Source organism: Lolium rigidum, chromosome 7, assembly GCF_022539505.1.
Source record: "Lolium rigidum isolate FL_2022 chromosome 7, APGP_CSIRO_Lrig_0.1, whole genome shotgun sequence".
NCBI classification, from domain to species: Eukaryota; Viridiplantae; Streptophyta; class Magnoliopsida; order Poales; family Poaceae; genus Lolium; species Lolium rigidum.
This window is the reverse complement of record NC_061514.1, coordinates 132,030,154-132,057,152: the sequence shown is the minus strand read 5'-3', so window position 1 is coordinate 132,057,152 and position 26,999 is coordinate 132,030,154. Positions and strand designations below refer to the sequence as shown.

Below are 26,999 nucleotides of genomic sequence, written 5' to 3'. Positions count from 1 at the left end.
CTTTATGTCATATTCGTGCATTTTCTGGAACTAACCTATTAACAAGATGCCGAAGTGCCGGTTCCTGTTTTCTGCTGTTTTTGGTTTCAGAAATCCTAGTAACGAAATATTCTCGGAATTGGACGAAACGAAGACCCGGGGCCCTATTTTTCCACGGAGCTTCCGGAAGACCGAAGAACACACGAAGTGGGGCCACGAGGTGGCCAAACTATAGGGCGGCGCGGCCCAAGCCCCGGCCGCACCGACCTATAGTGTGGGCCCCTCGTCCGGCCCCGACTCGCCCTTCCGCCTACTTAAAGCCTCCGTCGCGAAACCCACGATGCGAAAAACCACGATACGGAAAACCTTACCGAGACGCCGTCGCCGCCGATCCCATCTCGGGGGATTCTCGGAGATCTCCTCCGGCACCCTGCCGGAGAGGGGATTCATCTCCCGGAGGACTCTACACCGCCATGGTCGCCTCCGGAGTGATGAGTGAGTAGTTCACCCCTGGACTATGGGTCCATAGCAGTAGCTAGATGGTTGTCTTCTCCTCATTGTGCTTCATTGTTGGATCTTGTGAGCTGCCTAACATGATCAAGATCATCTATCCGTAATACTCTATGTTGTGTTTGTCGGGATCCGATGGATAGAGAATACCATGTCATGTTAATTATCAAGTTATTATACATGTGTTGTTTATGATCTTGCATGCTCTCCGTTTCTAGTAGAGGCTCTGGCCAAGTTTTTACTTTTAACTCCAAGAGGGAGTACTTATGCTCGATAGTGGGTTCATGCCCGCATTGACACCTGGGGAGTGACAGAAACCCCTAAGGTTGTGTTGTGCTTGTTGCCACTAGGGATAAAACATTGGCGCTATGTCCGAGGATGTAGTTGTTGATTACATTACGCACCATACTTAATGCAATTATCTCGTTGCTTTGCAACTTAATACTGGAGGGGTTCGGATGATAACTCGAAGGTGGACTTTTTAGGCATAGATGCAGTTGGATGGCGGTCTATGTACTTTGTCGTAATGCCCAATTAAATCTCACTATACTTATCATGTCATGTATGTGCATTGTTATGCCCTCTCTATTTGTCAATTGCCCGACTGTAATTTGTTCACCCAACATGCTTTTATCTTATGGGAGAGACACCTCTAGTGAACTGTGGACCCCGGTCCATTCTTTTAATACTGAAATACAAATCTGCTGCAATACTTGTTTTACTATTTTCTCTGCAAACAATCATCTTCCACACAATACGGTTAATCCTTTGTTACAGACAAGCCGGTGAGATTGACAACCTCACCTGTTTCGTTGGGGCAAAGTACTTTGGTTGTGTTGTGCGGGTTCCACGTTGGCGCCGGAATCTCTGGTGTTGCGCCGCACTACATCCCGCCGCCATCAACCTTCAACGTGCTTCTTGGCTCCTCCTGGTTCGATAAACCTTGGTTTCTTTCCGAGGGAAAACTTGCTGCTCGTGCGCATCATACCTTCCTCTTGGGGTTGCCCAACGAACGTGTGAAATACACGCCATCAAGCATATTTTACGGCGCCGTTGCCGGGGAGATCAAGACACGCTGCAAGGGGAGTCTCCACTTCTCAATCTCTTTACTTTGTTTTTGTCTTGCTTTATTTTATTTACTACTTTGTTTGCTGCACTTATATCAAAATACAAAAAAATTAGTTGCTAGTTTTACTTTATTTACTGTCTTGTTTGCCATATCAAAAACACAAAAAAATTAGTTTACTTGCATTTACTTTATCTAGTTTGCTTTATTTACTATTGCTAAAATGGCCAACCCTGAAAATACTAAGTTGTGTGACTTCACTAGCACAAATAATAATTATTTCTTATGCACACCTATTGCTCCACCTGCTACTACAGCAGAATTTTTTGAAATTAAACCTGCTTTACTTAATCTTGTCATGAGAGAGCAATTTTACGGTGTTAGTTCCGATGATGCTTGCTGCCCATCTCAATAATTTTGTTGAACTATGTGAAATGCAAAAGTATAAAGATGTAGATGGTGACATTATAAAATTAAAATTGTTTCCTTTCTCATTAAGAGGAAGAGCTAAAGATTGGTTGCTATCTCTGCCTAAGAATAGTATTGATTCATGGACTAAATGCAAGAATGCTTTTATTGGTAGATATTATCCCCCTGCTAAAATTATATCTTTGAGGAGTAGCATAATGAATTTTAAACAATTGGATAATGAACATGTTGCTCAAGCTTGGGAAAGAATGAAATCTCACGGTTAAAAATTGCCCAACCCATGGATCGACTACTTGGATGATCATCCAAACCTTCTATGCAGGACTAAATTTTTCTTCGCGGAATTTATTGGATTCAGCTGCTGGAGGTACCTTTATGTCCATCACTCTTGGTGAAGCAACAAAGCTTCTTGATAATATGATGGTTAATTACTCTGAATGGCACACGGAAAGAGCTCCACAAGGTAAGAAGGTAAATTCTGTTGAAGAATCCTCTTCCTTGAATGATAAGGTTGATGCTATTATGTCTATGCTTGCGAATGATAGGACTAATGTTGATCCTAATAATGTTCCATTAGCTTCATTGGTTGCCCAAGAAGAACATGTTGATGTAAACTTCATTAAAAATAATAATTTCAACAACAATGCTTATCGGAACAATTCTAGTAATAACTATAGGCCATATCCTTATAATAATGGTAACGGTTATGCTAATTCTCATGGGAATTCTTACAACAATAATAGGAATACACCCCCTGGACTTGAAGCCATGCTTAAAGAATTTATTAGTACACAAACTGCCTTTAACAAATCTGTTGAGAAAAAGCTCAATAAAATTGATATTCTTGTTTCTAGAGTTGATAGTCTTGCCTATGATGTTGATCTTTTGAAATCGAAAGTTATGCCTAATAGGGATATTGAAAATAAAATTGTTACTACAGCAAATGCCATCCAAGTTAGAATTAATGAGAATATAAGATTAATGGCTGAACTGCGTGCTAGGTGGGATAGAGAAGAAAATGAAAAACTAGCTAAAAAGGAAAATATAGCTAAAGTTTGGACTATTACCACCACTAGCAATGCTAATGATTCATATGTTGCTGCACCTCCTACTATCCATGATAAAATAATTGGTGTTGGTAATGCTTCTACTCCTAGTGCAAAGCGCGCAAAATTACCTGAAACTGCTAAAACTGCTTGAAACTGCTTGTGATAAAACTGCTGAAATTTTTTCCAACCTTGGGGATGATAATCCCATTGCTTTAGATTGTAATGATTTAGATTTTGATGATTGCCACATCTCTGAAGTTATAAAGTTCTTGCAAAAACTTGCTAAAAGTCCCAATGCTAGCGCTATAAATTTGGCTTTCACAAAACATATTACAAATGCTCTCATAAAAGCTAGAGAAGAGAAACTAAAACTTGAAACTTCTATTCCTAGAAAGCTAGAGGATGGTTGGGAGCCCATCATTAAAATGAGAGTCAAAGATTTTGATTGTAATGCTTTATGTGATCTTGGTGCAAGTATTTCGTTATGCCTAAAAAAGTCTATGATATGCTTGACTTGCCACCATTGAAGAATTGTTATTTGGATGTTAATCTCGCTGATAATGCTAAAAAGAAACCTTTGGGGAAAGTTGATAATGTTCATATTATGGTTAACAATAACCTTGTCCCCGTTGATTTTGTTGTCTTGGATATTGAATGCAATGCATCTTGCCCCATTATATTGGGAAGACCTTTTCTTCGAACCGTTGGTGCTACTATTGATATGAAGGAAGGTAATATTAAATATCAATTTCCTCTCAAGAAAGGTATGGAACACTTCCCTAGAAAGAGAATGAAGTTACCTTATGATTCTATTATTAGAACAAATTATGATGTTGATGCTTCATCTCTCGATGTTACTTGAGTTACACTTTATGCGCCTAGCTGAAAGGCGTTAAAGAAAAGCGCTTATGGGAGACAACCCATGTTTTTACTCCAGTATTTTTGTTTTATATTTGTGTCTTGGAAGTTGTTTACTACTGTAGCAACCTCTCCTTATCTTAGTTTTATGTTTTGTTGTGCCAAGTAAAGTCTTTGATAGAAAAGTAAGTACTAGATTTGGATTACTCGCGCAGTTCCAGATTTCTTTGCTGTCACGAATCTGGGTCTATCTCCCCGTAGGTAGCTCAGAAAATTACGCCAATTTACGAGCATGATCCTCAGATATGTACGCAACTTTCATTCAATTTGAGAATTTTCGTTTGAGCAAGTATGGTGGCCTAATAAAATCCATCTTTACGGACTGTTCTGTTTTGACAGATTCTGTCTTTTATTTCGCATTGCCTCTTTTGCTATGTTGGATGAATTTCTTTGATCCACTAATGTCCAGTAGCTTTATGCAATGTCCAGAAGTGTTAAGAATGATTGTGTCACCTCTGAACATGTGAATTTTTATTATGCACTAACCCTCTAATGAGTTGTTTCGAGTTTGGTGTGGAGGAAGTTTTCAAGGATCAAGAGAGGAGTATGATGCAATATGATCAAGGAGAGTGAAAGCTCTAAGCTTGGGGATGCCCCGGTGGTTCACCCCTGCATATTCTAAGAAGACTCAAGCGTCTAAGCTTGGGGATGCCCAAGGCATCCCCTTCTTCATCGACAACATTATCGGGTTCCTCCCCGAAACTATATTTTTATTCGGCCACATCTTATGTACTTTGCTTGGAGCGTCGGTTTGTTTTTGTTTTTTGTTTTGTTTGAATAAAATGGATCCTAGCATTCACTTTATGGGAGAGAGACACGCTCCGCTGTTGCATATGGACAAATATGTCCTTAGGCTCTACTCATAGTATTCATGGCGAAGTTTCATCTTCGTTAAATTGTTATATGGTTGGAATTGGAAAATGATACATGTAGTAACTCTAAAATGTCTTGGATAATTTGATACTTGGCAATTGTTGTGCTCATGTTTAAGCTCTTGCATCATATACTTTGCACCCATTAATGAAGAAATACTTAGAGCTTGCTAATTTGGTTTGCATATTTGGTTCCTCTAGAGTCTAGATAACATCTAGTATTGAGTTTTGAACAACAAGGAAGACGGTATGGAGTCTTATAATGTTTACCATATGTCTTTTATGTGAGTTTTGCTGTACTCGTTCATCCTTGTGTTTGTTTCAAATAACCTTGCTAGCCTAAACCTTGTATCGAGAGGGAATACTTCTCATGCATCCAAAATCCTTGAGCCAACCACTATGCCATTTGTGTCCACCATACCTACCTACTACATGGTATTTATCCGCCATTCCAAAGTAAATTGCTTGAGTGCTACCTTTAAAATTCCATCATTCACCTTTGCAATATATAGCTCATGGGACAAATAGCTTAAAAACTATTGTGGTATTGAATATGTACTTATGCACTTTATCTCTTATTAAGTTGCTTGTTGTGCGATAACCATGCTTCTGGGGACGCCATCAACTATTCTTTGTTGAATATCATGTGAGTTTCTATGCATGTCCGTCTTGTCTGAAGCAAGAGAGATCTACCACCTTCATGGTTGGAGCATGCATATTGTTAGAGAAGAACTTTGGGCCGCTAACTAAAGCCATGATCCATGATGGAAGTTTCAGTTTGGACATATATCCTCAATCTCATATGAGAATAAAAATTGTTGCCACATGCTTATGCATTAAAGAGGAGTCCATTATCTGTTGTCCATGTTGTCCCGGTATGGATGTCTAAGTTGAGAATAATCAAAAGCGAGAAATCCAAAATGCGAGCTTTCTCCTTAGACCTTTGTACAGGCGACATGAAGGTACCCCATTGTGACACTTGGTCAAAACATGTGCATTGCAAAGATCCGGTAGTCCAAGTTAATTAGGACAAGGTGCGGGCACTATTAGTATACTATGCATGAGACTTGCAACTTGTAAGATGTAATGTACATAACTCATATGCTTTATTACTACCGTTGACAAAATTGTTTCATGTTTTCAAAATAAAAGCTCTAGCACAAATATAGCAATCGATGCTTTCCTCTTTGAAGGACCATTCTTTTTACTTTTATGTTGAGTCAGTCCACCTATTTCTCTCCACCTCAAGAAGCAAACACTTGTGTGAACCGTGCATTGATTCCTACATATTTGCATATTGTACTTGTTATATTACTCTATGTTGACAATTATCCATGAGATATACATGTTACAAGTTGAAAGCAACCGCTGAAACTTAATCTTCCTTTGTGTTGCTTCAATACATTTACTTTGATTTATTGCTTTATGAGTTAACTCTTATGCAAGACTTATTAATACTTGTCTTGAAGTACTATTCATGAAAAGTCTTTGCTATATGATTCACCTGTTTACTCATGTCATCACCATTGTTTTGATCGCTGCATCCACTACATATGTTTACAAATAGTATGATCAAGGTTATGATGGCATATCACTTCAGAAATTATCTTTGTTATCGTTTTACCTCGCTCGGGACGAGCGTGAACTAAGCTTGGGGATGCTTGATACGTCTCCGACGTATCGATAATTTCTTATATTCTATGCCATATTATTGATGATACCTACATGTTTTATGCACACTTTATGTCATGTTCGTGCATTTTCCGGAACTAACCTATTAACAAGATGCCGAAGTGCCGGTTCCTGTTTTCTCGCTGTTTTTGGTTTCAGAAATCCTAGTAACAAAATATTCTCGGAATTGGACGAAACGAAGACCCAGTGGCCCTATTTTTCCACGGAGCTTCCGGAAGACCGAAGAACACACGAAGTGGGGCCACGAGGTGGCCAAACTATAGGGCGGCGCGGCCCAAGCCCGGGCCGCGCCGACCTATAGTGTGGGCCCCTCGTCTGGCCCCCGACTCTGCCCTTCCGCCTACTTAAAGCCTCCGTCGCGAAACCCCTGATGCGAAAAACCACGATACGGAAAACCTTACTGAGACGCCGTCGCCGCTGATCCCATCTCGGGGGATTCTCGGAGATCTCCTCCGGCACCCCGCCGGAGAGGGGATTCATCTCCCGGAGGACTCTACACCGCCATGGTCGCCTCCGGAGTGATGAGTGAGTAGTTCACCCCTGGACTATGGGTCCATAGCGGTAGCTAGATGGTTGTCTTCTCCTCATTGTGCTTCATTGTTGGATCTTGTGAGCTGCCTAACATGATCAAGATCATCTATCCGTAATACTCTATGTTGTGTTTGTCGGGATCCGATGGATAGAGAATACCATGTCATGTTAATTATCAAGTTATTATACATGTGTTGTTTATGATCTTGCATGCTCTCCGTTTCTAGTAGAGGCTCTGGCCAAGTTTTTACTTTTAACTCCAAGAGGGAGTACTTATGCTCGATAGTGGGTTCATGCCTGCATTGACACCTGGGGGAGTGACGAAACCCCTAAGGTTGTGTTGTGCTTGTTGCCACTAGGGATAAAACATTGGCGCTATGTCCGAGGATGTAGTTGTTGATTACATTACGCACCATACTTAATGCAATTGTCTGTTGCTTTGCAACTTAATATCGGAGGGGTTCGGATGATAACCTGAAGGTGGACTTTTTAGGCATAGATGCAGTTGGATGGCGGTCTATGTACTTTGTCGTAATGCCCAATTAAATCTCACTATACTTATCATGTCATGTATGTGCATTGTTATGCCCTCTCTATGTGTCAATTGCCCGACTGTAATTTGTTCACCCAACATGCTTTTATCTTATGGGAGAGACACCTCTAGTGAACTGTGGACCCCGGTCTATTCTTTTAATACTGAAATACAAATCTGCTGCAATACTTGTTTTACTATTTTCTCTGCAAACAATCATCTTCCACACAATACGGTTAATCCTTTGTTACAGCAAGCCGGTGAGATTGACAACCTCACTGTTTCGTTGGGGCAAAGTACTTTGGTTGTGTTGTGCCGGTTCCACGTTGGCGCCGGAATCTCCGGTGTTGCGCCGCACTACATCCCGCCGCCATCAACCTTCAACGTGCTTCTTGGCTCCTCCTGGTTCGATAAACCTTGGTTTCTTTCTGAGGGAAAACTTGCTGCTGTGCGCATCATACCTTCCTCTTGGGGTTGCCCAACGAACGTGTGAAATACACGCCATCAATAAGTAAGCAAGAACACATAGCCTATCCAACTTAACCAGATAAAACCAACCTTGATAGCCAACTTAATAACCTAGCATCACCTAGTCTTTTAAACCATCAGAAACATCCCATTTTCTTCAAAGGATACCACAGTAGCATTCATTTACATGATTCCCTAATGTGAATATCTCTATTTTCACCAATTATCCAACTATGAGATGCAACCAGATGGCGGTAGCAAGAGCTAATGAGGTCACAACACAGCACGGCACAAGCAATCACACCAGTGAACCACTACTGAGGTACATCAACCATAAATTCATCCAAGCCAACAAAGAAATAGAAATTTATCATTACTCAGTTGAGTTCAAAACAAAGCTAGGGTACCCAACTCTAGTTGGCTTCCATTCAAGCTTCAATAACACATCAAAGGAATCATTACTGCATAATTAAGGAGTTCATCCAATACATGGTGAGAAGCTACAGAGACATAGCAATAGCTTCGGACATTAAGTAAAAGGCATGAGCAATGAGCCAGTAAGTAAATCACTAGCACATGATGATCATTTGACCATTTAGAGCATGGAAACACAAGCAATAGCAACAGTATAGTTCACCAGGAATGGTGAGAAGCTGCAAGAGCATGCATCTAGCTGCAGCAACAATGACAACAAGCTAGGATAGATAGATAGATTGCATCCAGTAGCACATCAACAGCAACAACAGCCAGTACATCAACAGCAACAACAGCACAACCAGAGCATGCATCTAGCTGCAGAAACAATGACATCAAGCTAGGATAGATAGATAGATTGCATCCAGTAGCACATCAACAGCAGCAGCAGCCAGTAGCACAGCAACAACAACAACAGCACAACCAGAGCAGCACACGAGCATTTCGTCGAGCACTTTGTGCTCGCGCGGGAGAGGAAGAGGGAGGGGAGGGGAGGGGAGAGAGTTCACCGACGATAGGGGTGGAGGAGGAGGTTGACGACGACGGTAGCGGTGGAGGAGGAGGAGGACGCGGCGGCTCCTCCACCTTCACGCGACGGCGGCCCCTCCTCGCCGTAGCGGCAACTTGTGCTGCAGGTGGCGGGGATGGGAGGAGCGTGGCGGCATGCGGCCCTCGCGGAGGAAGGTGGCAGCGACGGCGATGGCGACGACCATGGCGGCGCGCGGCGGTACGTATTGGAGGAGAGGGAAGAGGGGAGAGGGGAGGGGAGAGGGGAGAGGGGAGAGGTGAACAGGCGTGGGGGAGGGCACAGGCGATGATATAAGTTCTCTTAGTTCTGTGGCGCACCAGAACAAGTGTGCCACAGAATCAACTACTTATGTGGCGCACCGAAGCACGTGCGCCACAGAAAGAGTTATTTCTGTGGCGCAGCACACCATGTGCGCCACAGAAATACCTACACTAATAATTGGTGGTGGCAGGATGTGGGCCCCATATAATTTCTGTGGCGCAAGGTTCAGTAGTGCGCCACAAAATTAAGCTATTTCTGTGGCACACCTAGCATGGTGCGCCACAAAATAACATTCTGTGGCGCATTTTTAGTGGTGCGCCACGGAACTAAGCTCCGCCTATAAGGGTTTTCCTACTAGTGGTAGGAGCGCGGCGGCGGCGGCGGGAATAAATCTTGACCAGGGCTATAGATCGGAGCTTTCATCGATAAAGGAAAAAAAACGACCTGTACAACGTCCCCTCCACTACGGCAGTAAGGGCATCTAGAGCGGCGCGACGCAAAGGAACACCCAGCGATCATTTGTATCCGCCGTGATCGGAAATGCATCTGGGTGCTCCTCTAGCGGGGTGACGCAAAGTGATCGGGCTGTTTGCGGAGACGCAAACCTGGCCCAAATATGCGCCAGGTTTGCGTCTCCGTGGACGCTGCGCGGTTGCGCTGAGTGTCCGCCGAAAAAGACGTAGGCCCCGCGTGTCAGTGGCAGACAGGTTGATATTATTCCCGCCAGTGGCCATTCCCCGCGCAAAAAATCAAAGTAGACCGGCGCGAGCAGTCCAGAAGCGATGGACGTCCTCGCCGCCGCAGCCACCACCATGGATGCCGAGCAAACCGTCGCAGCCGCCGCTGCCCACACTGCCCCGTAGCCACGACCATAGCCAGCATGGAGGTTGCAGCTCCGGCGGAAACAAAGCGGGCCACCACCGGCGGCCGGGACGCAAAGCCGAAGGCGGCAAAGAAGGTGCTCTCCAAGGAGGAGAAAAGCGTCGAGGCCACGAAGCGTCGCGGCTGGCGCAGGAATCAGAAGGAGAAGACTACTGCGGCCGCCAACCAGCAGGCGTGGCAGATGCAGGTGAAAGCCGGCGTCGCGCAAGAAGCCCTCCATCCGAGCTTAGCGGAGGGGTACATGCTCGTCAAGCGAGAGGGGATCACCGGCGTTGCTCCTCCGGCCTCGTCAGTGAGCTCGGTAAGTTCCTAGCTGCGTCCTGGAACTCCCGCTCCCTTGCAGGGCCACCCGGCGTCGCGGTTTGCCTCCGGCGTGGCGCCGGTGCAGTTCAACGGTGTGCCGCTGCAGTTGAACGGGGCGCCGGTTCCCGACCTCAATCGGACGCCTAGAAGCGGTGACTCATGCCCGGGCGTGACACAAGATGCGCCAGCTGCCGGAGGAGAGGATGCCGGAGCCCTGCAACCTGTTCGACGAAATGATAGCGCCTGCCCCGACAATGGACGACCCGGTACGTGAGCTCTCTCAATGTGTGTGATTGTTGTGTATCATGCGTCTGACGTGCGAGGTCATTCGTAGGACTATTGGAAGGACCGCCATGAGACAGACATACAGGCCATGATCTTCGGCGGCGGCTTCGTTGGCGACGACCGAGCCAGGATAGGTCCGCACCATGAGTGGGCACCGACGCAGGATGCGGAGGACATCGCAAACGCACGGCTGTTCTCCACCCAGGCCACTGAACCGTAGCCAACACCCGTGTGCGTCAACGACTTTGACGACGCGCCAACAGAGCCTGTCCTCACTACGGACAATGCTACCAAGAAGAAGGGGGAGAGCCACAGGACAAGAGGATTCATCGACGACGAGGACAAGTGTTTGTGTGAAGCATGGCTAGCAACAAGCCATGATTGTATAAATGGCGCCCAACAAAAGGGCAAGTTGTATTGGGCCAAGGTTGTGCAGCAGTACAACGAGACCAAGATGCACTCGCCCTACCACATCCCAAGCCCTCACACGGAAGAGTCCCTCAGAAAAAGATGGGACTACCACTACTAGGAAAATGCTTATTGCCGGTGCACCAAAAAGGCCTATTGCCGGCGCACTAGAGCCCGCCGGTGGGAACAGGCCGGTGATAATCGCTTATTGCCGGCGCACCGGTTGGTGCGCCGGTGGTAACTCGCGTTATCCCCGGCGCACCTGTCTTGTTCGCCGGCGGTAAGTTATACAAGAAAATAAGAAAAAAATTCAAATCTAGATCTAGATCTAGCTAGTCAGTGGTTGTCATCTCTACGCCGGTGTAGGAGGTACAGGAGGTGCAGGAGGATGGCGGAAGCTCCCGAGGTCGTCGCGTCAGTGTAGGAGGAGGAGGAGGAGGCCGGAGGTGGAGGAGCCCGGAGTAGGTAGGGGAGCCCGGAGTTGATGGAGGTGGCCGGAGGTGGTGGAGGAGGAGGCCGGAGGTGGTGGAGGAGGCTGGAGGTGGTGGAGGAGGCCGGAGCTGGTGGAGGAGGCCGGAGTTGTTGGAGGAGGCCGGAGGTGGTGGAGGAGGCCGGAGGACGTCGTGGCCGTCGATGGCCATCGTGGTCGTCGGTGTAGTAAAGGTCGCCGAAGTAGCTCGCCGCAGTAGCTCGGTGTAGTAGATGAGGAGGAGGAGGAGGAGGAAAAGAGAAGGAAAATGTGAAAGTGAGGAGCACAGGGCATGTGTGGAGTATATATATACCGTAGGTTACTGCCGGCGCACCAACTAGGGTGGTGCACCGGGGGTAATTTTTTCTTTTTTTTCATCAAAATCTAAAAGCTGAAAAAGTCCTGTTTCTGTTTTCCAAATGACGAATCCATTTTTTGTCCAAACGGCCGTAGGCCGTTGAAATCGAATAGGAAATTTCACGTAGATCGATTTTGAGATAAAAAAGTTTTTCATCAGAGGTCGTATGCAACCAGAAAACCCGTTTTACCGAAAGATGACGCCATTTTGCATAATATATCGAAATTCATTTTTTCAAATTTTGATGAAAGATAGATTACATAATACATGGGCAGTTCAAAGGATTTTATTTTTTGAATTTTCTATCATTTTCTTTTATTTTTTCGAAAACTGAAAAGGCGATTCCGGGGGGGGGTGTGGAGAGAAAAATCTAGGCACCTTACCCCGGCGCACCTCTATGGTGGTGCGCTGGTGGTAAATTGTCTACCACCGGCGCACCACCATAGAGGTGCGCCGGGGGTAAGGTGCCCAGATTTTTTGCTTCCAGCCAGACCTCTTCGAATTTTATTCCCGGCGCACTAAATTTTCTTGTGCGCCGGTAGTATAGGTTCTTCGCCGGCGCGGCCTAACATGGCTTGCCGGCGGTATTTTGCCACCGGCGCGCGTCAATGATGGTGCGCCGGCACTATTCCGTGCAGCTGTAGCCCTTTTCCTAGTAGTGTACATCAAAAAGAGATAAGCAAGTTCTGCTCGGCCGTCGAACATACTAAGAGGCACCCCGTAAGCAGCGTTGGCGTCATTTCAGTGGTAACAAGATACAACCATCATCATTCTATTCTAAATTCATCATTCTATGTGCATCATTAGCGGCTTGGCGTGATTGCAGGTATCCCGGGCCTAGGAGAGGTTTAGGGCAGTGCATAAGAAGGGGTACCATATGGTCCATTACTGGGAAATGCTCAAGGACGCGGAGAAGTGGAGGACAAGCTTTGCGGCCTACGATGAAGCTGTGAAGAATGAGACAGCGGTCAACCTCGACAGCGAAGACGTCTATCATGGCCGTCAAACCCTTCCACCTCGTCCCCGCGGCCATAAGGCTACCAATGCCGATCTAGCCTCGAGAAGATGATGGCCGACAATCAGGCCGCCTTGGCTGCTAGGGATGAGAAGAGGCGTCTGGAAAAAGAGGCCACAACTGCCATCTTCCTCAACCTCACGAAAGAGGTCATTCAGGTCCAAAAGGCAGACGCCGAGGCAAAATTGCGTGACCCCAAGGCTAGGAGGATGGACGCCGAGGCTAAGATCCGTGCAGAGGACATAAGGATCATGCTAACCGACTTGAGCAGTGTCGACGATGACATCAGGGCCTGGTTCATGAAGAGGCGCGCCGAAATCCGCGCGCAAGATGCCTGATCGCTGGCGCCATGCGCCCAGCACCCTGGCTTCCTTTTGGACTTTTTACATTGTTGTTCAGGCCTTATTGTACCCCTTTTGGACTCCACTTTGCGCATGTGGATGTGCAAAGTGTGATGTACTCATTTCAGACCTCAATTTGAGGCTGTAGTTTCGTGCAAACTTGAGGCTAGAACCTCTTTTTTTGAATTCTGGCCCGGGCCGAAAATGCATCGCCCCGCTGGAGCGACCCCCAGATGCAAACGGACGCACGACCATTTCCACGTCCGCCACACGACGCAAACGGACGCCCGCGGACAATTTAGGTGTCCGAAATGCGTCGCGCCGCTGGAGATGCGCTAACCCAGAATGGAAGCTCCCAACGAAATCCTGCGCGTTAGTTTTGCCTGATTAACAATGAAATACTTTCTCCGTCCCATAAAGGTGGTCTATGATTTGTTAAGATACATCTAAATTTTGATAAATCTCACATAACCTTCACAGAACCGAGGGAGTAGATATATATGCCCGTTAGGTTGTTATTCTGCATGCGATCCGAGGAAATTCAGGGGCTAGCCGTCACCCGTTCCCTCAATTACTCTATGAACTCTCCCTCAATTGTGCACCGTGGTGGCCGCTCGCTCAGATCGTACTTCGCAACAACTTTCTACTTGATGGCCCCCTTCTGGAACATAGTTGCCGGAAATCCGGGCTGTACAGGTCGAGGTATAGGGTCGACATCCAGCGAACGAGGATCAGCAAGGGGTATACATCTCTGGTACACCAATTTGGGACGTGGATCGCGATCCACTTAATTTTGGGTCGATGATCCATGTCGATAAAATGGTTCACGGTACGTGATCCAAATGACTTTGCACTACTAGAAAAAACCTTATTAGTGGTGGACTACTTTTGCCTAGCAGTGGCGCACCACTAAGTGTTAGTAGTGGCGCACCATATCGTGCGTCATTGCTATCTGGCTTCGCACCATGTAGTGTTCCACTACTAGCTACCTGGTGCGCCACTGCTAAAAACATGAGGTGTGCCACTAGTAAAAAAAGTAGGTGCGCCACTGCTAAATTTTGAAATCTGCATCTGGAAAAAAATCGATTTTTGTCGTTATTTTTTCTCGTTTTTGTGGTCCGAATTATTTGTCCCGATCAAGTTCATGTTCATGCTCATACTCATAACCTAGCCATCGGTGATTATGGAGGAGGGAGGAGAGAAGGGTCCATGGAGAAGAGGGAGAAGGGAGGAGAGGAGGGTTCATGGAGAGGAGGGAGAAGAGGATGTAGTAGGAAGGCCGGAGGTAGGGTCACCGGAGGAAGGAGGGAGGCCGGAAGGAGGGTCGCCAGAGAGGAGGAAGGAGGAGTGGATGAAGGAGTAGAACTGTAGAAGGAAGAAGGAAATGATGGGGATGAAGGAGAGGAGGAGGAGAATAGAATGTGTGAAGGAGGGAGTAGGGAGAAGGATAAGAAGTGGGGGTAAGTGGCCGACTGGTTTTAAATTTTGAAGGAGGGAAGACTAGTAGTGGTGCGCCATCTCATGATGCGCCATTGCTAATTTTTTTCAAATTTTTGCCTGAAATCTAAAATCTGGAAAAACTTTGTTTTCCTTTGTGAAATTGGGGAACCAAAAAAATCGCTAAATATCTGGAGGGGTCAAAATCGGATGTAAAATTTTGTGTAGATATATTTTCATATAAAAAAATGTTTTGGCTAAACCGTTTAGAGGTCGTATGCAACCAGAAAATCGTTTTGCCGAAACATGACACTATTTTGCATAATATATCGAAATTCATGTGTTGTTAATTTTTCCTAAATCTAGATAACATCACACATGTTCATTTGGAAGCATTTTATTTTTTGAAATTTATAACATTTTCTTTTAAAAAATTTAAAACTAAAAAGGTGATTTCCCAAGGGGTGGGGGATGTGAATGTTTTGCAACACTTAGGAATGGTGCACCAAGAATGGTAAGGAAGAGCCATTACCGCCGGGTGGGGGTGATACGTCCAAAACGTATCTACTTTCCCGAACACTTTTGCTATTGTTTTGCCTGTAATTTGTGTATTTTGGATACAACTAACACGAACTAACGCTGTTTTCAGCAGAATTTCTCTGGTGTCTTATTTTTGTGCAGAAAATCAACTTTCAGGAAAATCCCCGGAAATAATTGCAATGGCTCTATTTTCACAGAAGACCTACGGAGCCAGAAGACGAGACGGAGGGGGGCCACAAGGTGCGCACACCACATGGCGGCGCGGTGGGCCCCTGGGCCGCGCCGCCATATGGGGACGCCGCCTCGGCCAGCCCTCGATGCTCCCCTCTGGACTACTTAAAGCCCTTGACCTAAAAACACACGGGGGTTCGACCAATTTGCCAGAAGACATCCAGAACTCAGCCGCCATCGAAAACTCTATTTCGGGATCAGAAACTTCGTTCTGGCACCCTACCGGGACGGGGAATTGGAGGAGATCACCGCCATCATCGCCACCGACGCCTCTCCATCAACCATCCATGCTTCCCCCATCCATGTGTGAGTAAATCCCCGCTGTAGGCTGAAGGGGATGGTAGGGATTGGATGAGATTGTTCATGTAATATCCATAAGATTGTTAGGGCATGGTGCCTAGTATCCGTTGTTGGTACTTTTATGATATTGTTGCAACTTGTTATGCTTAATGCTTGTCACTAGGGTCCGAGTGCCATGATTTCAGATCTGAACATGTTATTGATTCATGATGATATTCATTGTTTTATTATCTTACCTGCAAGTTGTATACACATATTGTTGTTCGGAACCCGAGGCCCCAAAGTGACAGAAATTGGGACAACCGGAGGGAAAGGCTGTGATATGAGGATCACATGTGTTCACGGAGTGTTAATGCTTTGCTCCGATACTCTATTAAAAGGAGTACCTTAATTACCAGTAGTTTCCCTAGAGGCCCGGCTGCCACCGGTTGGTAGGACAAAAGATGTTGTGCAAGTTTCTCATTGCGAGCACGTACGACTATATACGGAACACATGCCTATGGTTATTTAGTACTTGGATACTGTTTTATTATTATTCGCAAATGCCTTGTCTTGATTATTACATGAGTTATCTTATCCATGCAGCGCCCGTTCATCCATCCCTATGCCTACAGTATTTTAATCCTGCTATTTACTATAATCACTACTGCTGTCTTTATTACACTGCTGCTTATATTTCACTACTGCTACTGCTATAAAACTGTTGCTACTGATAAACTCTTGCGAACAAGTCTGTTTCCAGGTGCAGCTGAATTGATAACTCCGTTGTTAAGGCTTACAAATATTCTTTGGCTCCCCTTGTATCGAATCAATAAATTGGATTTTACTTCCCTCGAAGACTGTTGCGATCCCCTATACTTGTGGGTCATCAGGGGGCATGCTGATGAAGGAGCTCATGCATCACCCACGGGAGCGAGGCACATGAGCATGAAAGAAGATACTTATGATCGTTTTGTTTCTGCATTGTCTGAGGTTGAGCAAACCTAGCCAATGTACTAGACCGACACTACACATGCTTGAAATTGTGCTCGTGTGCATGGCACGACCCGCTAATAGGCGGGTTTTGTCGTGCCAGACCCATTCCCTGTTGGAGATATGCCCAAGAGGCAATAATAAATTAGTTATTGTTATATCTTAGTGTCCATGATAAATGTTTACATCCCATGCTATAATTGTATTAACCAAAACATTGATACATGTGTGTTATGTAAACAACAAAGAGTTCCTAGTAAGCTTCTTGTATAACTAGCTTGTTGATTAATAGATGATCATGGTTTCGTGATCATGAACATTGGATGTTGTTAATAACAAGGTTATGTCATTGGGTGAATGATATAATGGACATACACCCAAATAAGTGTAGCATGAGATCAAGTCATTAAGTTCAACTTGCTATAAGCTTTCGATACATAGTTACCTAGTCCTTCGACCATGAGATCATGTAAATCACTTACACCGGAAGGGTACTTCGATTACATCAAACACCATTGCGTAAATGGGTGGTTATAAATATGGGATCAAGTATTCGGAAAGTGTGGGTTGAGGCATATGGATCAACAGTGGGATTTGTCCATCCCGATGACGGATAGATATACTCTGGGCCCTCTCGGTGGAATATCGTCTGATTAGCTTGCAAGCATGTGACTGGATCACAAGAGATGACATACCACGGTACGAGTAAAGAGTACTTGTTGGTAACGAGGTTGAACAAGGTATGGAGATACCGATGATCAAACCTCGGACAAGTAAAGTATCGCATGACAAAGGGAATCGGTATCATATGTATATGGTTCAATCGATCACTAAGTTATCGTTGAATGTGTGAGAGTCATAATGGATCTCCAGGTCCCGCTATTGGTTATTGGTCGGAGAGGAGTCTCGATCATGTCCGCATAGTTCACGAACCGTAGGGTGGCGCGCTTAAGGTTCGATGTCGCATAAGTAGATTCGGAATATGAGATGGAGACCGAAGTTTTTTCGGAGTCTCGGATGGGATCCAGGACATCACGACGAGGTCCGGAATGGTCCGGACAATAAGATTCATATAAGGGAAGTTGATTTCTAGGTTTCGGAAAAGTTCGGGATTTTTCCGGTGGAGATCGGGAAGGTTCTAGAAGGTTCCGGGGTCCCACCAGTGGGCCCACGACCCTAGGAGGCCTAGCATGGGCCGAGGGGATGCACCCTAGCCTAATGGGCCAGGGGCACATGCCCCTCAAGGCCCAAGTCGGCCACCCTTAGGGTTTTCCCCAAAACCCTAGGGGGATCAACTTGGGGGGAAGAATTCCCCCTCCCCCCTTTGGCCGCCGGCCCTAGATGGGTTTGGGGTATTGGGGGGCCACCCAAACCGACCTCCCCCCCTATATAAAGAGGGGAGGGGGCGGGGGGCGGACACCCTTCATACCCTAGCCCTGGCGCCCCCCTCTCTCCTCCATAGAGCTGTTCCGGCTTGGCGAAACCCTGCAGCTTTTCTCCTCCTCCACCATGATACGTCCAATTTGCATCACTATTTTATATCATAATTTGCTGTTATTCATTGATATATTTCATATTGGGACACAATACTTATGTTATTTCATCTATTTTGCATGTTTCATGATTATTTGGAGATCGCGCACCGGAGCCAGGATTCCGCTGGAAAAAGCACCGTCAGGATGCAATATTTCGGAAGATCAACTCGTGGAAGGAAATTTCACCAAAAATCCTATTTTTCCGGATGACGAAGGAAGCCGAAGGGGCAGCCAGCTGGACCCAAGGTGGGCCCGGACCATAGGGCGGCGCGGCCCATGGCTCGGCCGCGCCACCTTGTGGTGTGGGGGCCCCACAGCCCCTTTCGCCCCCTTTTCTTCGCGAAACCCTTCGTCCCGAAGACCTAAGCCACAGAGGGATCCTCACGAAGGGTTACAGCCGCCTCTGCGGGGCGGAGAACACCAGAGAGAAAAGAGCTCTCCGGCGGGCGAGGAATCCGCCGGGGAAATTCCCTCCCGGAGGGGGAAATCGACGCCATCGTCACCGCCATCGAGCTGGACATCATCTCCATCACCATCATCATCATCTCCACCATCATCACCGCCGTCTCCACCGCTGGACATCGTCACCGCTGTAGCAATTTGGGTTTGATCTTGATTGTTTGATAGGGGAAACTCTCCCGTGATCGATTTCTACTTGTTATTGATGCTATTGAGTGAAACTATTGAACCAAGGTTTATGTTCAGATTGTTATTCATCATCATATCACCTCTGATCATGTTCCATATGATGTCTCGTGAGTAGTTCGTTTAGTTCTTGAGGACATGGGTGAAGTCTAAATGTTAGTAGTGAATTATGGTTGAGTAATATTCAATGTTATGATATTTAAGTTGTGGTGTCATTCTTCTAGTGGTGTCGTGTGAACGTCGACTACACGACACTTCACCATTTATGGGCCTAGGGGAATGCATCTTGTACTCGTTTGCCAATTGCGGGGTTGCCGGAGTGACGGAAACCTAAACCCCGTTGGTATATCGAAGCAGGAGGGATCGCAGGATCTCAGAGTTTAAGGCTGTGGTTAGATTTATCTTAATTACTTTCTTGTAGTTGCGGATGCTTGCAAGGGGTATAATCACAAGTATGTATTAGTCCTAGGAAGGGCAGTAATTAGCATAGGTTCACCCACACAACACTTATCAAAACAATGAAGATTAATCAGCTATATGTAGCGAAAGCACTAGACTAAAATCCCGTGTGTCCTCAAGAACTTTTGGTCATTATAAGTAAACAAACCGGCTTGTCCTTTGTGCTAAAAAGGATTGGGCCACTCGCTGCAATTATTTCTCTCGCATTTTACTTACTTGTACTTTATTCATCTGTTACATCAAAACCCCCTGAATACTTGTCTGTGAGAATCCTTCATCGAAACTGCTTGTCAACACCTTCTGCTCCTCGTTGGGATCGACATTCTTACTTATCGAAGATACTACGATACACCCCCTATACTTGTGGGTCATCACACCACCACCACGCCGTCGTGCTGCTGGGATTCCGAGGGGATCTACCACACCTCCGCTGCCCGCTGGAACGGGGAGAGGACGGGCTTCATCAACACTGTACCCACGACCGAAGACGGAAGTGCTGCCGGATTGCAGCACTGGATGATGGACTATATCAACAACGAGATCTAATCTCGTAGGCTTTGGAATCTTCGAGGGTTAGTCTCACATACGTCTCGTTGCTTCGATCTTGGTAGATTAGATCTTGGCTTTTTCATAGATTAGATCTTGGATTTATTCGTTTTTGCGGTAGATTTTTTTTTGTTTTTCCATGCAACGAACCCATCATTCCCTGCCTCAAGACCCTAGCACGGCACACAAGTTAGGCGGCCTGCCGGCTCGTCGGGCATGCAGTGCCGGATTTGGTATGTTTTGCATGTTTCCATCCCATCGCGAAATAGCTCATAAAATTGAATGAATGCAGTAAAATCTAAAAAATTAGTAACATGAGACAAGTTGTAAATTGGGATGATAAAAGTGAGCTTTATTAGTTGTTGCCTTGTAAAAAACCTCACATCCCAAGGAAAGCAAAAAACAGTAAAACGGCTCTGATATCTGAAACTACATTATACCTCTTTTACAACCATCCCAGCAACCCCTTGATCCATTTTTACATGATAAGCTTGCACTACAAAAAAAAAACTTCCCTCACCCGGCGAATTTTTCGGACGGCACAAGCTGTAGTCACTTGCAAAAATTTGTTGGTCAGCAGATGGATATTCTCGGAGGCAAGGAGGGACGACAAACAAATTTTCGTCATGGTAGATCCCATGATGGCGGAGAATTACAACGTGGTATTTTCCATAATGGACCGGCGTTTACTAATGTGGGGGTAAGCTAACCAGGCATATATTTTGGCGCGTTGAATTGGACTTGACGTTTATCACGGAGAGATTAGATAATCATACTGCAAAATGAGAAAAGGGTGTTTCAAATTGAAATCCAATTTGGCTACTCACGGGTGCAATGTCAAAAAAATTCAGAAATAAAGTTTCGCACGTCTATCTTAATATTCTATATTTGTATATAAGTTACTAGAAAAACAATTATATATTTTATGTCTCATGTAAAAGGATAAATTTTGATGGAGCAACATGACTATTCATGTGATATTTTTTGTCCTCTTTTCTTACACAGGTCGCATAAAATGTTTTTTTCTTGAAAATTTTGTGTGCAAACATCGAATATCCGGGTGTACACGTGAAATTTTATTTCGTATTTTATTAATATTTTAAACTTTTTTTTGTATTTTTCATAATAGGTTCGTATGCACCTACTAGCTAGCCAAAAACACCACCTCTGTTTCAAATCCAAAGAACTTTCTACCGTAGCCCGTTTCAAATTCACGTATCAGCTACAAATTCATTCATGGAGGAGCAACACACATCTTCCATCCCGATTCGAAATTGACAGCGGCAACAATAATGCTAGCTTGAGTCTTCAGTGCGAGCACCAGCAGTGACTCTGTGGCAAGAACCAGCACTGCTACTAGCGCCCACCTCACACCTCCCTCTGCTGCTCCACAGCCTCCCGATCGACCTCAACCTCGCCAAACCCTGCGACTTGGCCGCATCACCATCACGCGGCACCACGGCTGATGACGTCGTCTCCGGGACATCGATGACGATCGTTGTCACCCCACCGGACGACCTTGGACCGCCGGCGGTTCCTCGAGTCGTGACCGCGTCCTGGGATCCCCAGAAGAGCACGTTGGTCGGCAGGTTCGTACCGTAGTTGGCTCGTTCAGGCCGCACTGGAGGCAGAGCCGGCGGCAAGGCGTCGGGCTTGTCGACGTCGACGCGGCAGAGCGGGCAGGTGGGGTGGGAGCGCAGCCACAGGTCGACGCACTCGGCGTGGAAGCCGTGGCCGCACTTGGGCAGGAACCTGGCCGCCTCGCCGTCCGACAGATCGGCGAGGCACACGGCGCACTCCAGCTCCTCCTCCGCGAAGTCCTTGGCGCGGTACAACGTCACGGGCAGAGCACGCAGCGCCACCGGATCAACTCCTTTTCGGCCGACGGCGCCGGGAGCAGAAGCTGCGACGCCAGCGCCGAGGCGCGGACCACTCGACGCCGTCCCCGCGGCTACCCGGACGCCGACGGGGCGATGGACTATGAAGTAGTGGTAGAGAACGAAGACGAGGACAAGGGCGAGGAAGAGGAGGGCGACACAGGAGAAGACGACGTCGCCGTCGACCACCGTGGTGGGAGTCCGTGCACTTGGCAGGACGCTGCCATCGTCGTCCGCCGGCAAGGATGACATGGTTGACGCGCGCTTCTGCACTTCGCGGTGAGCAGTGCCCTTCGTATTGTCTCTAATGGCCGGCTATGATTTATGAGAGGTTCGTTTGTCTCTTAATACTGGCCTACTTTCTTGGAGAGGGTTTGTTAGTGTACTAATTGAACCGACCGGATGGAGTTGGTATGTTGGCGTGGGTGAGGATTAGTGTTTGGGTTGAGCTGATGACACAATAATGAGCGAGAATTTATCTTAAACTAGAGTAAATTAGCGTTGTTTGACGCTGGTTGCTGAATTATTAAAGCTCTTCTCATGATTTCATTGATACTCCCTCCGGTCCATAGCTTAGGGCGTATAAATTTTTATGATTTTTTCTCAAAGATTAAGTTTTATTATTATTATTATTTTAATCAGAATTTGAATAAATTTCATTCCAATGGAAAAAAATTCATGTATGCTAAAAAAATTTGACGCATATGTCAAGAAAAAACACGTATCCATCCTAATTCTCTTGAAAATCCTTTAATACAAAAAGGCCGGTTACCATACCCATTCCTCTCAACTTTGGGCTATCCAGTTCTTCACTTGGGCTTGTAAGGGCATCTCCAACGCGGCGATCAAAACGGACGCGCTGGGCCATCCGTTTTGGGCCATTTGAATGGCCGCGTGAACAGCGCCCCGCGTCCGCATGTCCGTTTGGATCGGACGCTGCGCCCAATGCAGCGGCCACTCACACTACTAGAAAAAAGGCTTTCAGTGGCGCACCACATATAGCCATCAGTGGCGCACTAGTGGTGCGCCACTGTTATCACGCCACTGCTAACACATAGTAGTGGCGCACTAGGGGTGCGCCACTACTAGCCTAGATACCTGTGGCGCACTGCCTGGTGCGCCATTGACATGCCCACCAGTGCGCCACTACTACTCCAAAGTGGTGCGCCACTGTTGGTCAGAGGCAGTGCGCCACCACTGTGTAGAAGAGGTGCGCCACTGCTACAGTCTTGCGTGCGCCACTGGTCCAGCTAGTAGGTGCGCCACTGCTGCGTGAGTACGTGCGCCACTGCCCTCTCCAGGACGTGCGCCACTGCTACTTATCCTTGTGCGCCACTGCTAGTCTCGGAGAGGATCACAGGGCAGTGCGCCACTGGATCAGTAGCAGTGCGCCACTGCTACTTAGTGGTAGTGCGCCACAGATGGTCCACTAGTGCGCCACTGCTAAGATTTCGATTTTTTTTTGTATCTTGGCAGGTATTTATACAGGTTGTATATGACAGTACAATAGCACAATACAGGATATATAACAGCATATAAACAACAGCACAGCTTATCCATACATAGTTCTTCACATTAGCCCCACATGATTCACAAGCATTCACATTAGAGGTTACAATGCAAGTTACGGTGTTACAAGTCACAAATGAGCTAGTAGTGGCACAAGGTCGATCATCTAAACTAGCATCACATAGAAGAGAGCTAGAGTCACTACTAGCACCGTCCCGATGAAAGTGGTCTTCATCCGGTTCCTCCTCCGCTCCGTCCTCTCTCCCGCCAGATAGCGTGCGTATCTGTCTTCGGCCTCCGCTCTAGTGGTGTACCCTTTGTAGCTGTTACCGCTAAAACGGTGAACCTGTCTCCGACACTCCTCCCAGTCGTTGTAGACTCCGGGAACCTTGCCCTTGTACACGACATACCACGTCATATCTGCGTACATATGCACAAGCCAAAGAAACATTAGTGCACGCTCATAGATGTTTGCAACGAATAAGAGCAAACTCAAAAACGATCCAAGTAGTATGAACTAAAAGGCATGCCTCATACATTGTTGGTCGGAACAAATATTAACATTTAGGGACGGAGTAAGTGAAACCAAGTAGGATGCACAATAGATTGATACTTGTGTCATCGCACCAGGTTCACTTACCCTCCCCCAAGTGTATAGGTGACCAACATTCTAATCATCGGCATTTTGAGATACCAAAGCAAATAGAAGAATGACAAGGGCCTCATACTTTGTCAGTCCAAACAAATATTAACATTTAGGGAAGGCGTCAGTGAAACCAAGTAGGATGCACAAGAGATTGATACTTGTGTCATCGCACCAGGTTCACTGACCCCTCCCCCAAGTGTATAGGTGACCAACATTCTAATCATCGGCATTTTGAGATACCAAAGCAAATGGAAGAATGACAAGGGCCTCATACTTTGTCGGTCAAAACAAATATTAACATTCCGGGATGGCGTTAGTGAGGCCAGGTAGGATGCACAAGAGATTGATATTTGTGCCATCACACCAGGCTCACTAGCGACACCCCGGAGTGTATAGGTGACCGAACATTCTAATCATCGGCATATTGAGATACCAAAGCAAATGGAAGAATGACAAGGGCCTCATACTTTGTCGGTCAAAACAAATATTAACATTCCGTGATGGCGTAAGTGATGAGGACATCCCTACTACACCACTACCTCCGTCATTGACAAATGAAGATGAACCTGCTGTGAAGCTCAAGTCCGATGAAGTTCGGATTGGACCCATTACAAGGGCTCGTGCGAAGCTACTTAAGCAACAGGTGAATTCGCTCCTAAACGATACTTTGATTGATGAGAACTTTATACTACCTAAGTCATTTCACTTATGTATGATCAGGTATGAGGAGGGAGCAAACATCGCACGAGGAGGAGAGGAGCAGCTGGACATGGCGTTGGACGTGAAGACATTCCACGGATGCGCGAGGGAGGAGAGGGAGGCATGCGCAAGACAAGAGGAAGTCAAAAACAGCTCTCTTTCGGTTTGGACAGACCGAAGTGCTGATTTTGAAACGGACGCCATTTATTCATACGAACTCGGAATCGAGCAAACGAAGAGTCGTTGGAAAGATAATTTCAAGACCTCTCGAGCAAAAATATCACCGGCACTGCCGGCCAAGGATGGGCGGCACTGCCGGCCCGGCGGCACTGCCGGCCCTGCAGGGACCCTGGCACTGCCCGGCCGTGACACCCCGGCACTGCCGGCCACCCCGGCACTGCCGGCCTCGACACCCCGGCACTGCCGGCCTTGCCCGAATTCGACCCAGTTTTGGCCGAACCTGTTTTAGGTCGGTTTGTATCGAACTATTTCGACCCCTGGTCGTCCTGGACGCCTATATAAGCCCCATGGACGCCCCCAATTTAGGTTTAGACCACGTTTAAGATAAACCCTAGTTCTTAGTTGTTTGCTCGCAAAACTATTGAATTCCCTACACCATATTGCTTGGATATTGTGTAGATCATGTTTAAGTCTTGTGTGATCTCGCTGTTCCATTGGGAATTAGACGGTTGCAACTTACCGCTTCGTGGTCGGCGGCTACGTGCGCAAGTGTGTGGAGTTGCGAATATCTTGCGGGGTTGAGAGCTGTTGCATTGGCGACTGAGGACCAATCGAGAGATCTCGTTGCGTCATACAAGTTATCATACACTACATCGTCGTGTCTCTCCGCTGCTATCATCCCGTGATCATCATCACCACCGCTGCTTACTGAGAAGATCGGGCCACCCCTTATCAGTAAGCGAGGCCAGGTAGGATGCACAAGACATGGATATTTGTGCCATCACACCAGGCTCACTTACGTCACCACGGAGTGTACAAGTGACCAACCATTCTAATCATCGGCCAATGCAATTAAGAAGTGCCAACTCAAATAAGAAACAAGTAGCTAGTATGAACTAAATGGAATGCCTCATACATTGTTGGTCGAAACAAATATGAACATCCCGGGATGGCGTTAGTGAGGCCGGTAGGATGCACAAGAGATTGATATTTGTGTCATCACACTGGGCTCACTAGCGACACCCCGGAGTGTACAATTGACCGAACATTCTAATCATCGGCATATGCAAACAAAATTAACGACCAAATCAAGTGCGGAAAACGATAGAGCCATATATATAAGTTCACAAACATAGCCGAACTAGTAATTAAACAGGACATGCAAGTAAAGTGCCGGATAAAGTTTATTACAACAGAAGCTCGTCTTTAGTTCACAACTACATAACTAGGCTCGCACATCAAGACTTTTGCGGAGCGTGGATAAAACCGCCGCCTATCTTCAAGCACATCCATGAGCGGTAGTCGTCACCCCGCATTTGGAGCATTGTGTCTATGTCACCGTTTGACGGCCGATAGCCGGCGTAGAACTCCCCGCGCTTCTAACGACATCTTGATGGATGATTTCACAAAACTCTACTTGGATGCGGAAGAAGTCTTGCTTGATGCCGTCGCCAGGGACCCGCGCCAATTTGTTGGCCGAGTCTCCGAGATGCTTAGGTAGCGTAAGCTCGCTGCTGGTCCCGTATGAACTTATCCATGTGATAGAGGGCGTAGTAGGCATCCTTGTTACTAGAAGGCGGCTTCTTGACGCAGGGAAACTTTGTTTGGTGCTTGAACACATGCTTCCCGTACCTAACATTTGGCCTCTGCATGTTGCCTTTCGCTTTGACGTAGGCATTGAGAGCATCATCAAGTACGCTCTTGACATTCGTGTAGTCCGTGGTTGACTTACCGTCCGCATCGAGGTATGTGGCCACGGAATGTTTCGAGGTTATGGAGATGAGTGTGCAGGTTTTGTCTCTGCGTAGAACACATAATGTTTAAGAACATGACGATTGAAATCTAAAAAAATCATGAGTTAAGACCGGTACGGTGAGGGGGTGACTTACTCGGGAAATACAGGCAGGAGGATGTTACACTTCTTCTGGTTCGCTAGAAAGAAGTCTTTGAGGTATCCACTCGCGATCGCCCGGTCTCCGGCGGTGGCCAAGTGGACGGCACGCATGTAGAAGGGGTCGGCTATCGCGATGTCCGGGATGTTGTGTCTAATGA

The 26,999-nt window shown here is 46.6% G+C and overlaps 1 protein-coding gene across 1 annotated transcript; it reads right to left on the bottom strand.

The window, feature by feature from the left end:
- Positions 1-21,331: 21,331 nt before the first annotated feature.
- On the bottom strand, positions 21,332-22,204 carry LOC124672012 (E3 ubiquitin-protein ligase EL5-like). Its single transcript, XM_047208317.1, has one exon. It carries the CDS (start codon positions 22,163-22,165, stop codon positions 21,332-21,334), a length of 834 nt encoding a protein of 277 aa, XP_047064273.1. The 5' UTR covers positions 22,166-22,204.
- Positions 22,205-26,999: the final 4,795 nt, after the last annotated feature.

Excerpts from the sequence above, each read along its gene's own strand:
- LOC124672012 (XM_047208317.1), bottom strand. The coding sequence starts at position 22,165 with ATGTCATCCTTGCCGGCGGACGACGATGGCAGCGTCCTGCCAAGTGCA.